Genomic DNA, 24,444 nt, shown 5'->3' with positions numbered 1-24,444 from the left:
ACAAGTGTGTGTGTGCGCACGTGTGTGGTCTTGTCTTCCAGGCCTGTGGTCCCCAGTATGGCTACATGTGTGGTCAGCAGACGTACATCTCTGGGGTCTGTACCAACGTCAGCTCAACCTTCCAGGTGCTCAACTCTATCGCCCCGGCTGTGCAAGGTACAAGTTCGCCCTAACTCTAGCTAGACGATAGTACCCCTCACACTCCTCCCTTTACACACAGAAACAACTACACTGTTAAGTTTAGGCATTCATTCCAATTGGTTAAGTTAATGGTTAAGGTTTGGGATTGGGTTAGGGTTATTAAACACATGACCCTCGGAGCCGGAGTTCGCGGCTTACGCCCATCTGCCATCCTGATCCACAGCACCCTAGCAAAACCCAAGCCTACTTGATGGTAATTACATCGCGCTCAACACTGCCCCTAGTGGCGGGCTTTGAAGGCGTCTCTCAATGTCCTTAAGACATGGATGGACGTCTAATTTCGAAGTCAATCATGAGCAACCGTGCTGCTACACCCTCTATTCCTCTCAACATCCCTCCACCCCAAGGCACAGAACACAGAACACATTTTAATGTTGTTGTCATGTTATGTTGATACCATGCTGTTTTGTCATGTTATGTTGATACCATGCTGTTTTGTCATGTTATGTTGATACCATGCTGTTTTGTCATGTTATGTTGATACCATGCTGTGTTGTCATGTTATGTTGATACCATGCTGTTTTGTCATGTTGTGTTGATACCATGCTGTTTTGTCATGTTGTGTTGATACCATGCTGTGTTGTCATGTTGTGTTGATACCATGCTGTTTTGTCATGTTGTGTTGATACCATGCTGTTTTGTCATGTTGTGTTGATACCATGCTGTTTTGTCATGTTGTGTTGATACCATGCTGTTTTGTCATGTTGTGTTGATACCATGCTGTTTTGTCATGTTGTGTTGATACCATGCTGTGTTGTCATGTTGTGTTGATACCATGCTGTGTTGTCATGTTGTGTTGATACCATGCTGTGTTGTCATGTTGTGTTGATACCATGCTGTGTTGTCATGTTGTGTTGATACCATGCTGTGTTGTCATGTTGTGTTGATACCATGCTGTTTTGTCATGTTGTGTTGATACCATGCTGTGTTGTCATGTTGTGTTGATACCATGCTGTGTTGTCATGTTGTGTTGATACCATGCTGTGTTGTCATGTTGTGTTGATACCATGCTGTTTTGTCATGTTGTGTTGATACCATGCTGTGTTGTCATGTTGTGTTGATACCATGCTGTGTTGTCATGTTGTGTTGATACCATGCTGTGTTGTCATGTTGTGTTGATACCATGCTGTGTTGTCATGTTGTGTTGATACCATGCTGTGTTGTCATGTTGTGTTGATACCATGCTGTGTTGTCATGTTGTGTTGATACCATGCTGTGTTGTCATGTTGTGTTGATACCATGCTGTTTTGTCATGTTTTGCTGTTATGTTGTTGTCTCTCTTTATGTAGTGTTGTGTCTCTCTTGTTGTGATGTGTGTTTTGTTCTATATTTATATTGTATTTATTTATTTATTTTAATCCCAGGCCACCGTCCCCGCAGGAGGCCTTTTGCCTTTTGGTAGGCCGTCATTGTAAATAATAATACGTTTTTAACTGACTTGCCTAGTTAAATGAAGGTTAAATAAAAAATTATAAATAAAACACAGACCAGAGAAACACTATCCCTCAAACCTCTACTCACCATCTCTCTCCACCCCGCCCCAACACTCTCCATTCCTCTCTGAGCATCCCTCCACTCCCACACCTCAGAGCCACGTGGCCAGAGAGAGACATCACTTGTGTACATAAGAACATTCCGCTTAGCGTAAACTACTATCCGGTCTCTCAACTCCCCCATGCATGCCCAAGTTAGGACCGAGTTTAGTGAGTTGTAATCTCTGTCTTCTCTCCACACTGAGGGATCAGTGAGTGAAGGTAAACAGTACAGTGAACTCCACAGCTCCTCACCACTCTGTAGTTTTAGGCACAGTAATGGACATGAATTCTAAGTGGGTTCTAATGTAGCCTGTGAATGTGTTTCAATATCCATACCAGCATACCACTTAAAAGGCATGTCCATTACATTACTTATAAAATATAAGTAAAAAATATTTTTACAGGTCTCAGAGGGACTAGATGGGAGAGCTGTGTTGTAGCATTCTCCCTCTCTCCACCTCACTCCTCCTCTCTCCACCTCTCTCCATCTCACTCCTCCTCTTTCCACCTCTCTCCATCTCACTCCTCTCTCCACCTCTCTCCACCTCTCACCCCTCTCTCCACCTCTCTCCTTCTCTCTCCACCTCACTCCTCCTCTCTCCACCTCTCACCCCTCTCTCCACCTCTCTCCATCTCACTCCTCCTCTCTCCACCTCTCTCCACCTCTCTCCACCTCTCTCCACCTCACTCCTCCTCTCTCCACCTCTCACCCCTCTCTCCACCTCTCTCCATCTCACTCCTCCTCTCTCCACCTCTCTCCACCTCTCTCCACCTCTCTCCACCTCACTCCTCCTCTCTCCACCTCTCTTCACCTCTCTCCACCTCTCTCCACCTCACTCCTCCTCTCTCCACCTCTCTTCACCTCTCTCCACCTCTCTCCACCTCACTCCTCCTCTCTCCACCTCTCACCCCTCTCTCCACCTCTCTCCATCTCACTCCTCCTCTCTCCACCTCTCTCCACCTCTCTCCACCTCTCTCCACCTCACTCCTCCTCTCTCCACCTCTCTTCACCTCTCTCCACCTCTCTCCACCTCACTCCTCCTCTCTTCACCTCTCTCCACCTCTCTCCACCTCACTCCTCCTCTCTCCACCTCTCTCCACCTCTCTCCACCTCTCTTCACATCTCTCCACCTCTCTCCACCTCACTCCTCCTCTCTCCACCTCTCTCCCTCTCTCTCCATCTTTCTCCTCCTCTCTTCACCTCTCTTCACCTCTCTCCACCTCTCTCCTTCTCTCTCCACCTCTCTTCACATCTCTCCATCTCTCTCCACCTCACTCCTCCTCTCTCCACCTCTCACCCCTCTCTCCACCTCTCTCCTTCTCTCTCCACCTCTCTTCACATCTCTCCATCTCTCTCCACCTCACTCCTCCTCTCTCCACCTCTCACCCCTCTCTCCACCTCTCTCCTTCTCTCTCCACCTCTCTTCACATCTCTCCACCTCTCTCCCCCTCTCTCCACCTCACTCCTCCTCTCTCCACCTCTCTCCCCCTCTCTCCATCTTTCTCCTCTCTCCATCTCTCTCCACAGCACAAACCAACTATTTAATGCATTTATTGTCAAAACTGTTGTCAACTGTCAACTATAGTTTAAACAATAATGTACAAAACACACATGTAATATTCTTTAACGGACTTCTACATTGTATGTGATATGTGATACTGTATATTGGTTGTGTTACACCAATAATAACTGCCCCATTATTTGAACCCCTCTTGTGTTGCAGAGTGTGCCAAAGAGCTTGACATTGTCATGGTTCTTGACGGCTCCAACAGTATCTGGCCCTGGACCAGCATCATTGAATTCCTGGTCAAGTTTCTGAAGAATATCGAAATTGGAGCTAAACTGTCCCAGGTGATTTCTCCTTTCAGTACACTAGAAAACATGGGTAACACCTTAGATGAAGGTCCACTTTGTCACTGTAGAAGAACCATTTATGGTTCCAAACAGGTAGAACGTTTTCATCAAAGAACCCTTTAAGAACACAGTATCAACTACTCTGGCCCATGAATGAGAGAGGGATAGAAGGCTAGGATAGAGGAATAGAGTAAAGAATAGAGGAATAGAAGGTTGGGATTGAGGGTAGAATAGAGAATAGAGGGATAGAACGTAAGGAAATAGGATAGAATAGAGAATAGAGGAATATAAGGTTGATATAGAGAACAGAATAGAGAATAGAAGGTTGGGATAGAGGATAGAATAGAAAATAGAGGAATAGAAGGTTAGGATAGAGGATAGAATAGAGAATAGAGGAATAGAAGGTTAGGATTGAGGATAGAATAGAGAATAGAGGGATAGAAGGTTAGGATAGAGGATAGAATAGAGAATAGAGGATTAGAAGGTTAGGATAGAGGGTAGAATAGAGAAAAGAGGAATAGAAGGTTGGGATAGAGGATAGAATGGAGAATAGAGGGATAGAAGGTTAGGATAGAGGATAGAATAGAGAATAGAGGAATAGAAGGTTAGGATTGAGGATAGAATAGAGAATAGAGGGATAGAAGGTTAGGATAGAGGATAGAATAGAGAATAGAGGATTAGAAGGTTAGGATAGAGGGTAGAATAGAGAAAAGAGGAATAGAAGGTTGGGATAGAGGATAGAATAGAGAATATAGGTTTAGAAGGTTAGGATAGAGGATAGAATAGAGAATAGAGGAAGGAAATAGAGAGGATATAAAGAACCACCAGCTCATTAACCTCATAAACTGGATCGTCACATTCTACTGATAAACTGGATCGTCACATTCTACTGATAAACTGGATCGTCACATTCCACTGATAAACTGGGTCGTCACATTCTACTGATAAACTGGGTCGTCACATTCTACTGATAAACTGGGTCGTCACATTCTACTGATAAACTGGGTCGTCACATTCCACTGACAAACTGGGTCGTCACGTTCTACTGATGCAATTCACTATCTTCTCATTTTTTAACAGCGTAGTATGTCACCGTCTTGCTTTTGAGTTCTATGATTATTGTGATCATCTATTCATTGTTCATTAGTCTGACAATAACCACTGTTAAATCATCATCCATACTGTTATTAGTTTAATGTCCACGGGCATTATGTAGAGATTCCTCTTCAGAATACCCCGGACCCTGGAGAGGAGCTGGTTCACAGTGGTTTAGTTTAATGGTGGAATAACCATTTTCCTCTGTGCGGCGCTGGAAAATATTGTCCTATGAAGTTCTCCCTTTGTAGATCACATATTCCATAGCCGGAGAAGTATCCTCCCTGCTTTATAAAGAGAATGACATCACATTAGAATCACCAGACCAAACCACAAATACTCCCAAACCAGACTGTCTCGGAGCATTGAAGTGTGTCACATGAAGGGACAGTTAGAAAAGAGGGAATTGGAGAGAGTGAGATGTGGGTAAAGGAGGTTGAAGGGAAGAGAGTGAGTAAGATGAGATGAGTATTGGAGTGAGTGTCCGTCTGTCTGAATATAAGATTTCTGTTCCAGGTGGGTATTGTGTCGTATGGAGAGGAAGTCACTCACAATGTCAACCTCAGCCAGTTTGATACCACTCAATCCCTCCTGGCCAAAGTGGAGAAACTTCCCCAGCAAACAGGTTTCAAGACTATGACCGCCCTGGGAATTGACACTGCAAGGTACAGTACAACAGTAAACCAGGGTTGTCTGGTCCAGTTTAGTCCTGCTCAATTTACTTCAATTCCACTTAATTGAATTGAGTTCAGTTGAGTTGAATGTTCCAATCAGTTAATTAAGCATGTCTATTTCTTGTACTGTGTGTGAAGTGAGTGAAAATGAATGAAGTATTTTCAAGGTGTTGCTCTCTCTTAATGTCTCGAATTAATGGGTGTTTGCGTCATAGATATACAATTAAATTAAATATTGTAATGCCTAATGGTTTGTGTGTCCTGAACGCGGAAACACAATTTTTCCTTTGTTGTACTAGATCTGATGTAAAATGCTATTTTTCACATCTCATGATCACAGGGATGTCACTACTTATGCCATGACCTTTGACATTTGACCTCTGATCGACCCTGTTGTCCCTTCAGGAAAGAGGCCTTCACTGTGGAGCGAGGGGCGCGGCCGGGGGTCAAGAAGGTCATGATAATTGTGACGGACGGAGAGTCACATGACTTTTATAACCTCGACAAGGTCATCAAAGAATGCGAGGAGGACGATATCGAGAGGTTCGGTATCGCTGTGAGTATGAGGCCATCTCAAAAGTGTAAGGCCATAATACCTCAATGACCACCATACCTCATCCATCATATTCCTCACCTCAGTGAGAGCAGAGCTGTAACAGACCTTGTAGTCAGGACAAGCTCACATCCAGGTCCTTTGACATACTTCAAATAAACACACCATCCATCACCTATTTTAGATGGTCCGCTAGCTTGGTGCAGGTAGGATAAGGTAGGATAAGGGTTGCAAAACTTTCCCAAAAAAGTTTTCCAGAAATCCTGGAATCAGGAGAGAATAAGCAGGAAGGGAATCCTCTAACTGGGAATTTTCCAGCCGCGGCAGGACCAGGGTTATGGGTTCAAGTCCTATTTCTAACATGGACCACATTCTATACACTGAGTATACCAAACATTAGGAACACCTTCCTAATATTGAGTAGCACCCCCCTCCTTTTGCCCTCAGAACAGCCTCAGTTCATCAGGGCCTGGTCTCTACATATGTTTTCCACTGGAATACTGGCCCATGTTGACTCCAATGCTTCCCACAGTTGGGTCAAGTTGGCTGGATGTCCTTTGGGCGGTGGACCATTCTTGATACACTTGAGAAACTGTTGAGCATGAAAAACCCAGCACCGTTGCAGTTCTTGACACAAACCGGTGCGACTGGCACCTTATACCCGAGTGGGCTCCCGAGTGGGCTCCCGAGTAGCGCAGCAGTCTAAGGAACTGCATCTCAGTGCTAGAGGCGTCACTACATACACTCTGGTTTTTATCCAGACTGTATCACAACCGGTCATGATTGAGAGTCCCATAGGGCGGCACACAATTGGCCCAGCGTCGTCCGGGTTTGGCCGGTGTAGACCGTCATTGTAAATAAGAATTTGTTCTTATTTTAAAGGTTAAATTATCTTAAAGGTTAAATAAATAAAAAATACCATACCTCGTTTAAAGACACTTAAATATTTTATCTTGTCCATTGGCACACATACACAATCCATGTCTCAATTGTCTCAAGGCTAAGGAAATCCTTCTTTAACCTGCCTCCTTCCCTTCATCTACACTGATTGAAGTGGATTTAACAGGTGACATCAATAAGCGATCATAGCTTTCACCTGGATTCACCTGGTCAGTCTATGTCATGGAAAGAGCAGGTGTTCTTAATGTTTTGTATACTCAGTATATATTAAGTACTGTTTCTCAGACTTGATATCGTCATTTAAAATGTAGGATAAATAAATAAATGTTTAGATAAATAAAACATAAATATATGTTTTTAGGTGCTTGGTGATTACAACAGGAACAACAGAAGCATCAAGGAGGTGAAGAAATTCATTGAGGAGATCCAGTCGATCTCCAGCGATCCTGTGGGAGATCACTTCTTCAACGTGTCGGATGAGTTTGCCTTGCTGAACATCGTAGACGCCCTGGGTAGCAGGATCTTTGCCTTGGAGGGTAGGATGACTCCCTCATTAATCACGTTCTATGTTTGAACTCGGTGATAAAAAGGGCTGTGTTAATTCTCACCTACTCACTATAGCACATCATCATTCAATAAGCACCATCAATACTACTGACCCAAAAAGCCAAGGCATTTCTGGGTCAGGGCGACAGTACTTGAAGCCCAATGCTAACCTCTACACTAGATTTCCTCCTCTCTACAGGCCTAAATACTGGTGAAATTGATCAGAGAAATTGACCAGATTCATATCATCTCTACATGGTCTTTAATACCCATTGTGATAACAAAACCATGTAATAATGTAATAACCGATCAATGTGAATGTCCTTTCCACAGCAACGTCAGGTAACTACACTTCGTCTTTTGAGATGGAGATGTCCCAGGCTGGATTTAGTGCCCACACCTCTAAAGTAAGTCTGTTTCTATCTCTGCTTTCCTTTCCTCTGTCCTACTAACTAACTCATACTAACTCTAACTGTAATCCAGGATAGTTTCAGTGCCCGCACCTCTTCTCCTGTTTCCACCCCTGCACTCCACTGCCCTACACTGTTCAAAGAAAAAGGGTTTTAAAATATGCAAGTCTTCTTTCCCAAAAACCAAAACCCCCAGAGGCAATAGTTGCAAGAATTTATTTAAAAAATATATATTTCAAAATACTTTATTTTAATAATGTATTAACTCCTACTTGTCAACTGGGCTAAAGGGTGCAGCATATTACCATGGGGATCAGTTTATAGGAGATCACATGTTTGTGAATGTGTTACTGCACACTGATCGCCTCCAGTCAGATACAGTACAGAACGATGGTGTATGTTGTGTTATCTGTCATTCACCATCTCATCTATCCCTGTTTCACTGTGATCCAACAAATGTTCTGGAGACGTAAGGACCCTCTTTTCTCTCTCAGCCCAGAGAGACCTGTGCTGTGCTATGGGGGAAGAGAGGGAAGAACTAAAAATATATGTATTTTCTGTGAAAGGATGTCCAAACTTTGGGTGCATTCATCAGAGTGTGAGCAAACATGCTCTCCTCCAGTCCTCCTGAGTCTGCGTCGCTCTCTCTCTCTCTTTTTTTCTCCCTCCGGCTCTATCTGTCTCTCTCTCTCTCCCCCTCTCTTCCTTCGTCTCTGTCTCTCTCTCCCCCTCCTCCTACGTCACCTAGTATAAACACCGTCACTCCCAGCTGAAGCTGTATCAGGGCCCCTGACCTTTCCTCCCCTGCATTCTCCTCCCCTGCCCATGCCTCATATCACTTACGCAATGTTTATAGACCCAGACATACCGGGCCAGCAGCATACCACCCTGCATCCCACTGCTGGCTTTCCTCTGAAGTTAAGCAAGGTTGGTCCCTGGATGGGAGACCAGATGCTGCTGGAAGTGGTGTTGGAGGGCCAGTAGGAGGCAGTCTTTCCTCGTGTCCCAGTTCCCCAGGGCAGTGATTGGGGACGGTGCCCTGTGTAGGGTGCTGTCTTTCAGATGGGATGTTAAGCGGGTGTCCTGAATCTCTGTGGTCACTAAAGATCCCATGGCACTTATGGTAAGCCCTGTGTCCAACCCCAGTCTCACTCATACTCAAAGAACATCTCCCTCTTGTGAAATACTTTACCCTGTCTTCCTGTATCTACCGCAAAAGAGTCTTCTTGACACGGTGCATTGTGACTCTGGTCCCATTTAGCTCTACTCCACTGAGACTTTTCCACTTCCTGTGGGATCTCTTCATGTTTCCTGTGCTGTAGCATAGCTGTCCCATAGAGTTGGATAGAGGCCCTCAATGGCGCTGCCAATGCTGTCACAGAAGACGCCATTACAAAGACAGGAGATGAGCTGCCTAGTATCTCTATGCGCTTGTCATTCTGTTGCCTGTCTAATAACGAGGACCACAATGGAAATAAGTTGTCTTATCTGACTTTATTGAATTTTGTATCTGACTTTATTGTTGTACTCACGTGTGGCTACTCAGTATGTATTTACATTTGTTAAATAAAAAGGCATTAATTCATTCACTAATTCTCTCTTTCGTAGGAAGGTGTGATGCTGGGTGCTGTGGGGGCGTATGAGTGGAACGGGACAGTAGTGATGCATACCGACCAGGGTACCGTGGTTCCTCTAAACGCAGACTTCCAAGACCCCCTGGATGAGAGGAAGGAGAGCCTGGCGGGGTACGTGGGTAAGTACATATCAGTACTGGCAATGGATACTGGACAGTGATCCAATGACAACCTGTACTGGCACTGGAAACTGGACAGTGATACAATGAGAGCCTGTAATGGCACTGGAAACTGGACAGTGGTCCAATGACAACCTGTACTGGCACTGGAAACTGGACAGTGGTGCAAGTCCTTAGTGCCTCCCAGCTCCTGTATAAACAGCACAGGTCCAGCACCATTACTCTGAAATAGACAGAAACATGGACTGCATCCCATATGGCATCCTGTTCCATTTATATTGCTCTACTTTTGACCAGAGTGCTATGGGCCCTGGTCAAGTGTAGTGCACTATATAGGGAAAAGGGTGGCTTTTGGGATGCTGACATGCTTATACTCTAACTGAAATAACAGACACACAGGGTTAACAGTAGCACACCTCACCCACTAGTACTTTTTGAATTGAATTGAATTTACTTTGGGTAACAAACCGATACAACAAAATGTACAATGTGGACCCAGAGGACATCAATTAAAAGTATTAATTAAAATGTTTGTTTCCAAAGTGGTCCTTGATGGTTAAAACAATAACACATATAATGATTAAAAGGCAAGACAAAATTAAAATAAATACATTAATTTATGTTGACATCCTAAAAAGTGGCACTATTCACTGCACTTCTCCCAAACCTTAAAAATCAACCATATTAATTTCACATTTCGACCTTAAAATGCAATCCATTCATTGCACATCATACCTATCATTCAAATAAATACACCTGACCAGCAGTAGGGGGCACAAGGGGCATTCGGCCACAGTGAAGACGCTGTGAGGGATTCAAGAATAATGTTATTGAATTAAAGTGTCATCGAGAACAATCTGTGTGGTTGTTCGTTTCAAACAAACTCAAACACTGGCAGAGTTACAGCAGATCATTAAAAACTCTCTTCGGTACAGTGCTCAGAGAATGAACCACACACACACAGACACTGTGACACACACAGACACTGTGACACACACAGACACTGTGACACACACAGACACTGTGACACACACAGACACTGTGACACACACACACACACACACACACACACACACACACACACACACACACACACACACACACACACACACACACACACACACACACACACACTCCTCTCTGTTCTTCAATGTTTTACTGCTTCCTCGAGATCTTGGGACTATAAGGTTCTAGCTGACATTATTGGCAAAAATGTCTTAGTCACCTATAAGTGATCTTGAGATGCTTATTCATATCTGTGAAGTTAGATTTTTTTAAAGTACATTTTAAGGTAAAATTATTTTTTACTAGAAAGTTCTGTCTGCATAAACTCATTTGAACTTGGCGCTATAAGTTTTTATCTGCAATTCAATCACAAGCCTGAACAAATACAGACGGACCAATCAGAACACGTCTTTGCCATCTCCCTGTTTTCACATCGTTGTTCAGTGATAACAGTAATTTGTCTGATGATCATAATGCATTTATTTATGTATTCGATGATGTGTTCTGACTCTATCGTGGTAAAATAGTGTTATTCTATCATTTCTGGATTCAAATAGCTACAGTTTTCTTGAAAACAGACATGTCTAATTCAGAAGTGTCAAATAGAACCATATGGCTCAACCCAGATTGAATTTCAGAGCCATAAGGATCTATCTGCGATTACACCCCCCGAAAAAAAACGGATTTACAAATGTCTCAGGATTTTGATACTCTGCACTTTAGGTGAGGACCTTAATGGGTTAAGAAAGAAGAATTCACTACAAAACAGTTCTGAGATCTGGTATGTGAAAACATGTATGCTCAATATCTCAGAACTATGCTTTGCGCACATAGAACCGTATAGTCCCAAGGTCACAGACTAAAGTGAACTAATGCCAGGAGGAAGACACACTAAAATAACCCACTAATAGGGACATGCTCTGTCCTTAAGCTGCGATCATAAACTGCTCTAATATGTGTGTGTGTGTCTGCCCTCCCTGCAGGTTATGCCGTACAGTCAGCCTCAACCCCTAATGGTGTATTATACATCACAGGAGCACCGCGGTACAACCACACAGGCAGAGTCATCGTGTACAAACTGGATGGGGAAATCATCACAGTCACACAAGTACTGAAAGGAGAGCAGGTGTGTTCAGTTGTCATTCACCAATCTTCCACCATCATCATAATACACATCTTTACATTATGTAGGTTGCTTTGCCAAACTCATGGGTTAGGTTTAGACACCGCAGTGTGGGAAGAGACTATACATTCTGTAACCACCGCGACACAAACTGGTTGAGGACATAATTCGTATACATTAGATAGAAATGCACTGACATACTACAATTAGGTCCCTAATTGTATTTGAAAGTATAAAATTCAGATTAGGTCCCTGATGTCAAGGCATGAGCTCATATCGTGTTTCTACCTTAGTTTGAGATTCAGTAGAGGTTAAGATTATAGTGGGCTCCTGAGTGGCGCAGTGGTCTAAGGCACTGTATCTCAGTGCAAGAGGTGTCACTATAGTCCCTGTTTAAAATCCAGGTTGTATCACATCTGGCTGTGATTTGGAGTCCCGTAGAGTGGTGCACAATTGGCCCAGTGTCGTCCAGGTTTGGCCAGGGTATGCAGTCATTGTAAATAAGAATTAACTTAACTGACTTGCCTAGTTATATTATAAACTGGGTTGTTCAAGCCCTGGATGCTGAGTGGCTTAAAGCTGTGGTATATGAGACAATATACCATGGCTAAGGGCTGTGTCCAGGCACTCCAGAAGAGGACTGGCCACCCCTCAGAGCCTGGTTTCTTCTTAGGTTCCGGCCTTTCTAGGGAGTTTTTCCAAGCCACCGTTCTTCTACATCTGCATTGCTTGCTGTTTGGGGTTTTAGGCTGGGTTTCTGTACAGCGCTGTATAGACATGGGCTGATGTAAAAAGGGCTTTATAAATACATTTGATTGACTCCACGTTGCACTCCACGCTGAGTATACCAAACATTAGGAACACCTTCCTAATATTGAGTTGCACCTGGTCTATGGAAAGAGCAGGTGTTCTTAATGTTTTGTACACTCAGTGTATATACCACATACCACATCCCCTCTGACATTATAGCTTAATTAAATGAAAGCATCTCACACCGCGTTTCTATTTCAGGCTGAGTGATTATAACGTAGTGTGACCTCCATCTGTCTCCTGTAGATTGGCTCCTACTTTGACCTCTGCCTGTCTCCTGTAGATTGTCTCCTACTGTAACCTCCATCTGTCTCCTGTTGATTGTCTCCTACTTTGACCTCCATCTGTCTCCTGTAGATTGTCTCCTACATTGACCTCTGTTTATCTCCTGTAGATTGGCTCCTACTTTGGCAGCGTGCTCCAGACGGTGGATGTTGACCAGGACTCCTACACAGACATCCTGCTGGTGGGAGCTCCTATGTTCATGGGCCCAGAGAGGGAGGAACAGGGACAGGTTTACGTCTACAAACTCAATGCGGTGTGTGGTGTACTCTGTTGACCAAATTCATCAATCAATCAGTCAAATGTATTTATAAAGCCCTTCTTACATCAGCTGATGTCACAAAGCGTTGTACAGAAACCCAGCCTATAACCCCAAACAGCAAGCAATGCAGGTGTAGAAGCACGGTGGCTAGGAAAAACTCCCTAGAAAGGCCAGAACCTAGGAAGAAACCTAGAGAGGAACCAGGCTATGAGGGGTGGCCAGTCCTCTTCTGGCTGTGCCGGGTGGAGATTATAAAAGAACATGGCCAAGATGATCAAAGGTTCATAGATGACCAGCAGGGTCAAATAATAATAATCACAGTGGTTGTCGAGGGTGCAACAGGTCAGCACCTCAGGAGTAAATGTCAGTTGGCTTTTCATAGCCGATCATTGAGAGTATCTCTACCACTCCTGCTGTCTCTAGAGAGTTGAAAACAGCAGGTCTGGGACAGGTAGTAAATAATGTTCAAACGGTCATATAATTAATGTAACTATTTAACTTTACTACTATATTGTTGGTGCACTTTGGGGGTATGTGTGTTATCATAGAAATACAATTAAAATCAAATCAAATCAAAGTTTATTGGTCTCATACATATATGTAGCAGATGTTATTGTGGGTGTAGTGAAATGCTTCTGTTCCAAGCTCCAACAGCGCAGTATTATCTAACAATTCACAACAATACACACAAATATAAAAGTAAAAGAAGTATTAACAATTATATAAATATTAGGATGAGCAATGTTGGAGTGGCATTGAAAACAGTATATACATATGAAATGAGTAAAACAGTATGTAAACATTATTAAAGTGACCAGTGATTCATTATTAAAGTGACCAGTGATTCTATGGCTATGTATATAGGGCAGCAGCCTCTAAGGTGCAGGGTTGAGTAACCGGTTGGTAGCTGGCTAGTGATGGCTTTTTAACAGTCTGCAGTTGCCGTACCAGGCGGGGTTACAGTCCAACAGGATGCTCTCAATTGTGCATCTGTAAAAGTTTGTGAAGGTTTTAGGGGCCAAGCTGAATTTCTTCAGCCTGCTGAATTATATATCTGTGTGTTATAGTATGAAGGGACAGAGACACAGCAGTCTAAGGATGTGCACCAAACATCTATCTGTTACTCAACAGTTCTCTATACCCCCCCCTCTCTCTGTCTCTCCATCTCCCTCCCTTCCTACCTAGAATGGCCTATTTGAGCACCAGACCACGCTGAAGCCAGACAACCAGACGTGTTGTACCTCGGCCCACTCCCACGGTTGCACCATCGTCAACACCAACGGCCCGTGTGGCGCCCGCTTCGGCACCGCCATCGCAGAGGTCAGTGACCTGGACCTGGACGGGAACCGGGACGTGGCCATTGGGGCGCCACTGGAGAACGACCACAAAGGGGCAGTCTACGTCTACCATGGAGCCAAGAAGACCATCAAGGAAAAATATGTGCAGGTAAAGAAGGACAAGACCATGTGTTCTCCGACTGTTCTACAGTAAGTTACAGTAAGATTACAATATTACAGTATTAAGAGTACACAGTAAAAGTGAGAGTCGTTAATGTTAGCCTTCTGAAAGTGTGTGTGTTGGTGTGGTTTCAGCGTATCCCAGGCCCTGGAGACGGGGTGAAGACTAAGTTCTTTGGCCAGTCGATCCACGGAGTCATGGATCTGAACGGAGACGGAATTATAGACATTACCATCGGAGGGCTGGGAGGGGCTTCTCTGTTCTGGTGAGTGTTTAGTGCCTCAGCGTTCAGTATCAAACACACGCATGCACACACACACACATTCACGCACACACACACTCCACTTGAACTATTAGTAATAGCAGTAACCTCAAATATCATCTCACAAAACTGTATTATAACATTATCTCATCTATCAAAGACTGTCACTTTGGTTTATACAGCTGTGTCCCTTTCTGGAGTTGAGCCAACAACACCTTCCTCTCCTTGTTCAAACCCCTGTTCCTCCTCTTCTCTCATGGAACCTGTCCTGTCCTCTCCTCTCTTTCTCTTCTCTTCTGGAGTTGAGCCAACAACACCCTCCTCTCCTTGTTCAAACCCCTGTTCCTCCTCTTCTCTCATGGAACCTGTCCTGTCCTCTCCTCTCTTTCTCTTCTCTTCTGGAGTTGAGCCAACAACACCCTCCTCTCCTTGTTCAAACCCCTGTTCCTCCTCTTCTCTCATGGAACCTGTCCTGTCCTCTCCTCTCTTTCTCTTCTCTTCTGGAGTTGAGCCAACATTTCATACCACAGGGACCAGGGATCCGCCCACTCAGTTTCAGCTGGAACAGGCCTAGCTGACCAAGGGCTATGTGAAAAACTCCAACTCCCAGGAAGCAAAGCTCTTAAAACATGATTTGGCAGCCCTTCCTCCTGGGCTCTTGGCCCTTTGCTTAACAGAGCATGGCTATAGAGAGAGCGGGAGTCACTCCTCTGCTTAACAGAGCATGGCTGTAGAGAGAGTGGGAGTCACTCCTCTGCTTAACAGAGCATGGCTGTAGAGAGAGTGGGAGTCACTCCTCTGCTTAACAGAGCATGGCTGTAGAGAGAGTGGGAGTCACTCATCTGCTTAACAGAGCATGGCTGTAGAGAGAGTGGGAGTCACTCCTCTGCTTAACAGAGCATGGCTGTAGAGAGAGTGGGAGTCACTCCTTTGCTTAACAGAGCATGGCTGTAGAGAGAGTGGGAGTGACTACTCTGCTTAACAGAACGTCACTGTAGATAGTTAGAGAGTCACTCCCTAATTCCAGAGCATCCATGGCAGTGGCCCTAACAGTTTGATACTGCAGCTGGAGAGAGTGCATTCGGAAAGTATTCAGACCCAATACCCTTTTCCCCATTTTGTTACGTTACAGCCTTATTCCAAAATTGATTACATAATTTTTTCCCTTCATCAATCTACACACAATAGCCCATAATGGCAAAGTGAAAACATTTTTATTGCATTTTTTCCCCGTTAAACCTAAGTATTCAGACCCTTTTCTATGAGACTCAAAATTGAGTTCAGGTGCATCCTGTTTCCATTGATCATCTTTCAGATGTTTCTACAACTGGATTGGAGTCCACCTGTGGTTAATTCAATTAATTGGACATGATTTGGAAAGATACACACCTGTCTATATAAGGTCGCACAGTTGACAGAGCATGTCAGAGCAAAAAGCAAGCCATGAGGTCGAAGGAATTGTCCGTAGAGCTCTGAGACAGGATTCTGTCAAGGCACAGATCTGGGGAAGGGTACCAAAAATGTATGCAGCATTGAAGGTCTCCAAGAACACAGTGGCCTCCATCATTCTTAAATGGAAAACGTTTGGAACCACCAAAACTCATCCTAGAGCTGGCAACCCGGCCAAACTGAGCAATCAGAGGAGAAGGGTCTTGGTCAGGGAAGTGACCAAGAACCCGATGGTCAGGCTGACAGAACTGGGAGAACTGTCAGCCTGGGAGAACCTTCCAGAAGGACAACCATCTCTGCAGCATTCCACTAATCAGGCCTTCATGGTAGAGTGGCCAGATGGAAGCTACTCAGTAAAAGGCACATGACAACCTGCTTGGAGTTTGCCTAAAGGCACCTAAAAGACTCTCAGACCATGAGAAACAAGATTCTCTGGTCTACTGAAACCAAGATTGAACTCTTTGGCCTGAATGTCATGTGTCACGTCTGGAGGAAACCTGGCACCATCCCTACTGTGAAGCATGGTGGTGGCAGCATCATGCTGTAGGGATGTTTTTCAGCAGCAGGGACTAGGAGACTAGTCAGGTTTGAGGGAAAGATGAACAGAGCAAAGCACAGAGATTCTTGATGAAAACATCCTCCAGAGCGCTCAGGACCTTAGACTGGAGCGAAGGTTCACCTTCCAACAGGACAACGACCCTAAGCACACAGCCAAACCGATGCAGGAGTGGCTTGGGGGCAAGTCTCTGAATGGGACTGAATGGGATTGGAAATGATGCAGACAATTTCATTGATGGAAGCAACAATCTTTCTGCAATATTAAAGCTGATCCACCACAGAAAAAATAAATAATAATAATAATAAAAAGTCTCTGAATGTCCTTGAGTGGCCCAGCCACAGCCCAGACTTGAACCCTATCGAACATCTCTGGAGAGACCTGAATATAGCTGTGCAGCGACGCTCCCCATCCAACCTGACAGAGCTTGAGAGGATCTGCAGAGAAGAATGGGAGAAACTCCCCAAATACAGGTGTGCCAAGTCATACTCAAGAGGACACAAAGGCTGTAATCGCTGCCACAGGTGCTTTGACAAAGTACTGAGTAAAGGGTCTGAATACTTTTGTAAATGTGATATTTCCGTTTTCTGATATTTATGGGGTATTTAATCCATTTTAGAATAAGGATGTAATGTAACAAAATATGGAAGAATTCAAGGGGTCTGAATACTTTCCGAATGCACTGTATAACTTGGCTATGGATCCTTTTGTAGAGACTCTCCCTCTTATCACATACTTTCCTGAAGCAATCAGGATGGAGAGCACCACAGATCTCCTCAGAGGGAGCTTCAATAGATTTATTTTTTCTTTCCCCTAATTGTCATCTGACCCTTTTTGTTGAAGATTTAAATGACCGGCGACGTGGTTTATAGAGTGCTTGCACACATCTTTACATAATAAATTAATAATGTGCTTTTCATTTGATTTTGAGGTTTACTGTATAAAGAACTATAGCTATACCGTTTTGGCTTCTCCTCTTTATATTTTAGTAGATAAAAAAAAAAATTGTTTAATTCACAGTTCATTGATTATTGTAACAGTTTCATATGCCAGTTACAAGTTTCTGAATTTCTGTTGTTTGTCATCCAGGTCGAAGGATGTTGCTGAGCTTTATGCTAACATGACCTTTGACCCAAACAAGATCAACCTACAGCAGCCCTCTGAAGACTGTGTGCTGGGTGAGAGAGCCACCGTGTGTGTGAAGACCAGGGTCTGCTTTAACTACAGTGTCAAGTCTGAGAAGGACCACACTAACTTGGGCACAGGTAAGAGTCTGATAAACACACTTCCAGTATGTTTGAATGTTTACAGTGTAAACACTTCAATTAAATGCCATGATTGTAACTGACTCTGGATAAGAGCATCTACTAAAGGAGTAAAATATCAACTGTAAACCAGACAGTCTTTTCTCCAGGATTTCTGGAAAACCTGGGAAATATAAGAAAGTTTAGTGTTTGTTGTGTTTCAGCCATTAAGTACAACCTGACTCTGGACTCTCTGAGGGCAAAGTCGAGGGCAGCGTTTGTCAACCCTGACGAGAAGAGTGAGAGGAAGGTCCAGGTCACCGCCAACATCATAGATGCTCTGTGTCTGGAGCATTCCTTTGCCATGAAGGCAAGTAAATCCTTCCTCAATCAGCCTGGTCAACATGGAGAGAGGAAGAGAGGAGGGTGAGATAGAGAGGGGGCGGAGAGAGAGAGGAAGAAAGAGAGCGAGAGACAGACAGACTGACAGACAGACAGAAAGAGAGAGAGAGAGAGAGAGAGAGAGAGAGAGAGAGAGAGAGAGAGAGAGAGAGAGAGAGAGAGAGAGAGAGAGAACGGCCCCATAGAAAAACTCTGTCTCTTACATACTAGTAGAACACAGTTGAATGTGTTACTGGCTGCAGAGTTTGAACCAGAGAGGGGATATGGGTTTCAATTTTCATTATGATTGCATCAGAGAAAGTTTTTAGCCTGGCTCCAGATCGGTTTGTGCTGTATAGCCAACTCTTATGTTTGGCATGACAATAACCATAGGAGTTGATAGGCAAGAACGCACAAAGCCTGGGACCAGGCTAAATGGCTATTAGTATCTCAGTAGACTGGCCAGTGTATTGGATAGACGTACAGTAGGAAGCCAAGTTGCTCTGGAATTGATTCATGGTAGGAAAGCTCTTAACATGAAAGTGGAGACAGAGAGAGAGAGAGAGAGAGAGAGAGAGAGAGCTGGTGTATGGTTGGGGGTGCATACACAATGCATTCCAGTGGAGATATCCCCTAGTGATCTGGTACACCATGTAGCCAGACAGATCACATGCTGTCCATCCCAACTGGAACATAGATGCTTTCTGCTGTCTGATAGGGACACACATAACCCACAATGTCCTCCCAGGAGGAGAACTAATTGACATGCAGCCCTCCCAAAGGGACTACTGATAACAGTACGGGTTATACAGTTGAAGTCGGAAGTTTACATACACTTAGGATGGACAAATTAAAACTCGTTTTTAAACCACTCCACAAATTTCTTGTTAACAAACTATAGTTTTGGGAAGTCGGTTAGGACTTAAAGTAATTTTTCCAACAATTGTTTACAGACAGATTATTTCACTTATAATTCACTGTATTGCAATTCCAGTGGGTCAGAAATGTACATACACTAAGTTGACTGTGCCTTTAAACAGCTTGGAAAATTCCAGAAAATTATGTCATGGCTTTAGAAGCTTTTGATAGGCTAATTGACATCATTTGAGTCAATTGGAGGTGTACCTGTGGATGTATTTTAAGGCCAACCTTCAAACTCAGTTCCTCTTTGCTTGACATCATGGGAAAATCAAAAGAATTCAGCCAAGACCTCAGAAAAAAATTGGAGACCTCCACAAGTCTGGTTCATCCTTCATCCTGAAGGTACCACGTTCATCTGTACAAACAATAGTACGCAAATATAAACACCATGGGACCACGCAGCCATCATACCGCTCAGGAAGAAGACGCAGTCTGTCTCCTAGAGATGAACGTACTTTGGTGCGAAAAGTGCCAATCAATCCCAGAATAACAGCAAAGGACCTTGTGAAGATGCTGGAGGAAACGGGTACAAAAGTATCTATATCCACAGTAAAACTAGTCCTACATCGACATAACCTGAAAGGCCGCTCAGCAAGGAAGAAGCTACTGTTCCAAAATCTTCATAAAAAAGCCAGACTATGGTTTACAACTGTACATGGGGACAAAGATCATACTTTTTGGAGAAATGTCCTCTGGTCTGATCAAACAAAAATAGAACTGTTTGGCCATAATGACCATCGTTATGTTTGGAAGCTTGCAAGCCGAAGAACACCATCCCAACCGTGATGCACGGGGATGGCAGCATCATGTTGTGGGGGTGCTTTGCTGCAGGAGGGACTGGTGCACTTCACAAAATAGATGGCATCCTGAGGAAGGAAAATTATGTGAATATATTTATTTTATTTATTTATTTCACCTTGATTTAACCAGGTAGAAAAGTTGAGAACAAGTTCTCATTTACAATGGTGACCTGGCCAAGATAAAGAAAAGCAGTTCGACACATACAACACAGAGTTACACATGGAGTAAAACAAACATACAGTCAATAATACAGTAGAAAAATAAGTCTGTATACAATGTGAGCAAATGAGGTGAGATAAGGGAGGTAAAGGCAAAAAAAAGGCCATGGTGGCGAAGTAAATACAATATAGCAAGTAAAACACTGGAATGGTAGATTTACAATGGAAGAATGTGCAAAGTAGAGATATAAATAAGGGGGTGCAAAATAAATAAATACAGTAGGGGGAGAGGTAGTTGTTGAAGCAACATCTCAAGACATCAGTCAGGAAGTTAAAGCTTGGTCGCAAATGGGTCTTCCAAATGGACAATGATCCCAAGCATACATCCAAAGTTGTGGCAAAATGGCTTAAGGACAACAAAGTCAAGGTATTGGAGTGGCCATCACAAAGCCCTGACCTCAATCCTATAGAAAAGTTGTGGGCAGAACTGAAAAAGCGTGTGCAAGCAAGGAGGCCTACAAACCTGACTCAGTTACACAAGCTCTGTCAGGAGGAATGGGCCAAAATTCATTCAACTTATTGTGGGAAGCTTGTGGAAGGCTACCCGAAACATTTGACGCAAGTTAATCAATTTAAAGGCAATGCTACCAAATACTAATTGAGTGTATGTTAACTTCTGACCCACTGGGAATGTGATGAAAGAAATAAAAGCTGAAATAAATCATTCTCTCTACTATTATTCTGACATTTCACATTCTTAAAATAATGTGGTGATCCTAACTGACCTAAGACAGGGAATTTTTACTAGGATTAAATGTCAGAAATTGTGAAAAACTGAGTTTGAATGTATTTGGCTAAGGTGTATGTAAACTTCCACTGTACATGTGTATCGTTGTGTATTGTTAAATACTACTGCACTTTTGGAGCTAGGAACACAAACATTTGCGACACCCGCAATAACATCTGCTAATTATGTGTATGCGACCAATAACATTTGATTTGATTTTGATTTGATACCGCGAATTAGATCTAAGGCATACAGAAGCCTACAGTACATAACAGTTGCGGTCAGTGCCGTTTAAGATGAGTGAGGACACATTTTTTTATGAGCATGGTCTTATTTCTATTAAAACATATTGGATGACTGTCATTCATATTTCATTCCCCCAGTTCAATGTAACAGCGATACGTTTAGGCTACTACATGATAGTCAATTTTCCCTATACCCATCATGAGGTTGTTACAACCTAGCCTATGAATGAAAGTTTACGACGTAGGTGTGCACACAGGTCGAGAGACAAATTTGAGGTGACAGACAGTGACATTCAATAGTGCCTTGCACACTCTTGCCTGCATCTAGCTGATATAGGGTGTAAACATTAGTCCAACAGTTGCAAACAAGAGTTTCTATTGGACAAATGCAGGTATGTTTATCCACGCTTTGTTCCGTTTGCTTTAGTTTAAGAAAAGTTTTTCAACAGAATTGGCGGAATGAATACACCCCTGATCAAGCTGAAGTAACGTCATAGCTAGTATATCTAATAGAACTAACGTGTTAGTAAACTTGCTACAATCATGCAGTAACTTTAGTGTACAGTCAGTAAGCAGTTACACCGGTGGGCCCTGGTGGCAATAAATTAGTAATACCAAAAGATGACCTTGACTTGGAAGAGTTCCAATGTTGTGTTGGAAAGTCATAGTCAGCTAGCTAACATAGCATCCCCCTGTTTGAGCACGGTGTTTCAGTAGGCGAAACTAATTGGATGTGAAATCTTTGACACGGGAGAAGGAACTCATTTGGAATGGGAATAATATTTATCAGATCACATCCTCCTTGCAGGATAAGCCTTTTTCAAACTTTTCAAGATGAACGTTACTCTTTCCTGTTGTAGTCCTATCTCTACCTTCCCACAAGAATTCTCTGAACATTTACACTATAAGAGCACAATATGTGAGAGGCGTTATAAGGCAGTCCTATCCAGGCCTGTTTGATACACTAAGTACTGTAAATTAAACTGAAAGTGAATAAAAATGACTCTATTTAAAAAAATCTCTATTTCTCTCTTGCTTCGCCTTCATGTTGGAAGAAATGAATTTGTTCAAAAGTGTTCAACTATTGTCTTTCTCTCTCTTTGAGCCATCTACTCATCACATGTTATACACTGCAGTGCCAGCTAGCTGTATTTTATGCTTTCAGTACTAGATGAATTCTCTGATCCTACCCTGCTATCCTACAGAGTGCTGTTGAGGCTACGGCAGACCTTCAATGCGAAACAGTGTGTTTTAATCAGTTATTTGGTGACATGATTATATTTTGCGTAGTTTAATCTAAAAGCATAACTTTTTTAATGTTTTACAATTTTAATTTTTTATTAAATTCACTGAGGAAGATGGTCCTTCCCTTCCTCCTCTGAGGAGCCTCCACTGCTACATAAGATGAGAAATACTGACGTTGGATAAAAAAAAATGTTTTTTTAAACGATACAGTTAGCAAAAGCTTGTCTAAGTACAGCTAAGAGTGTGCAGTAGATACACTGTTCATACAATGATTTTATCTCCTCAGGCTAATCTGGACTTCAGGGACCCAATCATGGTTTCCCTAGAGTTTGGTCTGGCTGAGGACACAGGCCCCGTCCTGGATGGAGACTTACCAACGTCACTCAACAAAACGGTAAAATTAACCACAATGTGGCAGATTTAACACACAAGCACACACACACACCAGTAACTTTTGGCTTTCCATGAATTTTGTATACCTTGGCTTGCTTCCCTCTTTAGCCACTACAGGCCGTACTTGGCTAACAATACGTGTGTGCATGCACACATCTGATTTTCTTACCTTACTTTAGACCTCAGCTATCATTTATTGCAACAGTGAATAGGCACTGTGTAAGCAGAGTCAGTAATCAGTACTTTACACACTCATACAGTCTGGCTCCTTCCAGCGCTGTAGAGGGTGAATATTCTCTCCAACGGCTGTCCTCCATCCATCACTAGTTCCTATCAGAGGCTCTACAACACTGACAGACTGTTATCCAGTTCCAATGGTGCAGCTCCCACACACATAGTTTTAATGAGTTGTTTGGCAGAGGGACAGAGGGAGACAAAACATGTGGCTGGATGTTAACACAGTGGTAGAACAGGATGTTAACACAATGGTAGAACAGGATGTTAACACCGTGGTAGAACAGGATGTTAACACAATGGTAGAACAGGATGTTAACACCGTGGTAGAACAGGATGTTAACACAGTGGTAGAACAGGATGTTAACACCGTGGTAGAACAGGATGTTAACACAGTGGTAGAACAGGATGTTAACACAGTGGTAGAACAGGATGTTAACACCATGGTAGAACAGGATGTTAACACCATGGTAGAACAGGATGTTAACACAGTGGTAGAACAGGATGTTAACACAGTGGTAGAACAGGATGTTAACACCATGGTAGAACAGGATGTTAACACAGTGGTAGAACAGGATGTTAACACCGTGGTAGAACAGGATGTTAACACAGTGGTAGAACAGGATGTTAACACCGTGGTAGAACAGGATGTTAACACTGTGGTAGAACAGGATGTTAACACTGTGGTAGAACAGGATGTTAACACTGTGGTAGAACAGGATGTTAACACCGTGGTAGAACAGGATGTTAACACAGTTTGAAGAAAATAACTTTAAAAAAAGTAAGAGATAAGAATAACAATAATTAAAGAGCAGCAGTAAATAACAGTAGCGGGGCTATATACAGGGGGTACCGGTACAGAGTCAATGTGCTGGGGCACCGGTGTTGAGGTAATTGAGGTAATATGTACATGTAGGTACATGTAAGCAGTTTTCGACTGCTTCATTGATTGAACTGTCTTGTACGTGGCCTATTCCATACTGCTTGTAACCATGCTCACGTCATTCAGATTCCTTTGGTGGACTGTGGGAGCGATGACAAGTGCATAGCTGACCTATCCCTGAAGGCTGTGCCAAGTATACAAAGGTATTGTCACAAAGATTGTATTCTTTCAATCCATCTAACTGTCATGATTTTACGGCAGTTGCGTGGTAGTTCATTGACAGCTATGTTGCCCTTGTATTGTACTTTAGCGTCCTCTTGTGTTGGTCCAGATGAAGTGTCACAGCATTACAGTAAAATCTGCTCTGTTACAGTAATAACATTACAGTAAAAATCTACCCTGCTACGGTAATAACATTACAGT

At 43.2% G+C, this 24,444-nt stretch overlaps 1 protein-coding gene across 1 annotated transcript in view; it reads left to right on the top strand.

Annotated features, from left to right (window-relative positions):
- LOC129811217 (integrin alpha-1-like) overlaps positions 1 to 24,444 on the top strand; it is a 110,582-nt gene that overhangs the window by 73,228 nt on the left and 12,910 nt on the right. The window contains exons 5-19 of the mRNA XM_055862380.1: positions 42 to 156; positions 3,461 to 3,588; positions 5,203 to 5,351; positions 5,766 to 5,916; positions 7,175 to 7,349; positions 7,693 to 7,766; positions 9,378 to 9,522; positions 11,511 to 11,653; positions 12,855 to 12,998; positions 14,190 to 14,450; positions 14,597 to 14,727; positions 17,819 to 17,994; positions 18,198 to 18,343; positions 22,798 to 22,905; positions 24,148 to 24,224. Coding sequence (XP_055718355.1) covers positions 42 to 156; positions 3,461 to 3,588; positions 5,203 to 5,351; positions 5,766 to 5,916; positions 7,175 to 7,349; positions 7,693 to 7,766; positions 9,378 to 9,522; positions 11,511 to 11,653; positions 12,855 to 12,998; positions 14,190 to 14,450; positions 14,597 to 14,727; positions 17,819 to 17,994; positions 18,198 to 18,343; positions 22,798 to 22,905; positions 24,148 to 24,224 — 2,123 coding nt within the window. The remainder of the gene's footprint in view (positions 1 to 41; positions 157 to 3,460; positions 3,589 to 5,202; positions 5,352 to 5,765; positions 5,917 to 7,174; positions 7,350 to 7,692; positions 7,767 to 9,377; positions 9,523 to 11,510; positions 11,654 to 12,854; positions 12,999 to 14,189; positions 14,451 to 14,596; positions 14,728 to 17,818; positions 17,995 to 18,197; positions 18,344 to 22,797; positions 22,906 to 24,147; positions 24,225 to 24,444) is intronic.

This window comes from Salvelinus fontinalis, chromosome 2 (assembly GCF_029448725.1).
Source record: "Salvelinus fontinalis isolate EN_2023a chromosome 2, ASM2944872v1, whole genome shotgun sequence".
NCBI lineage: Eukaryota > Metazoa > Chordata > Actinopteri > Salmoniformes > Salmonidae > Salvelinus > Salvelinus fontinalis.
The sequence above is the reverse complement of the archived record's forward strand: the minus strand, read 5'-3'. Positions and strand labels throughout refer to the sequence as shown.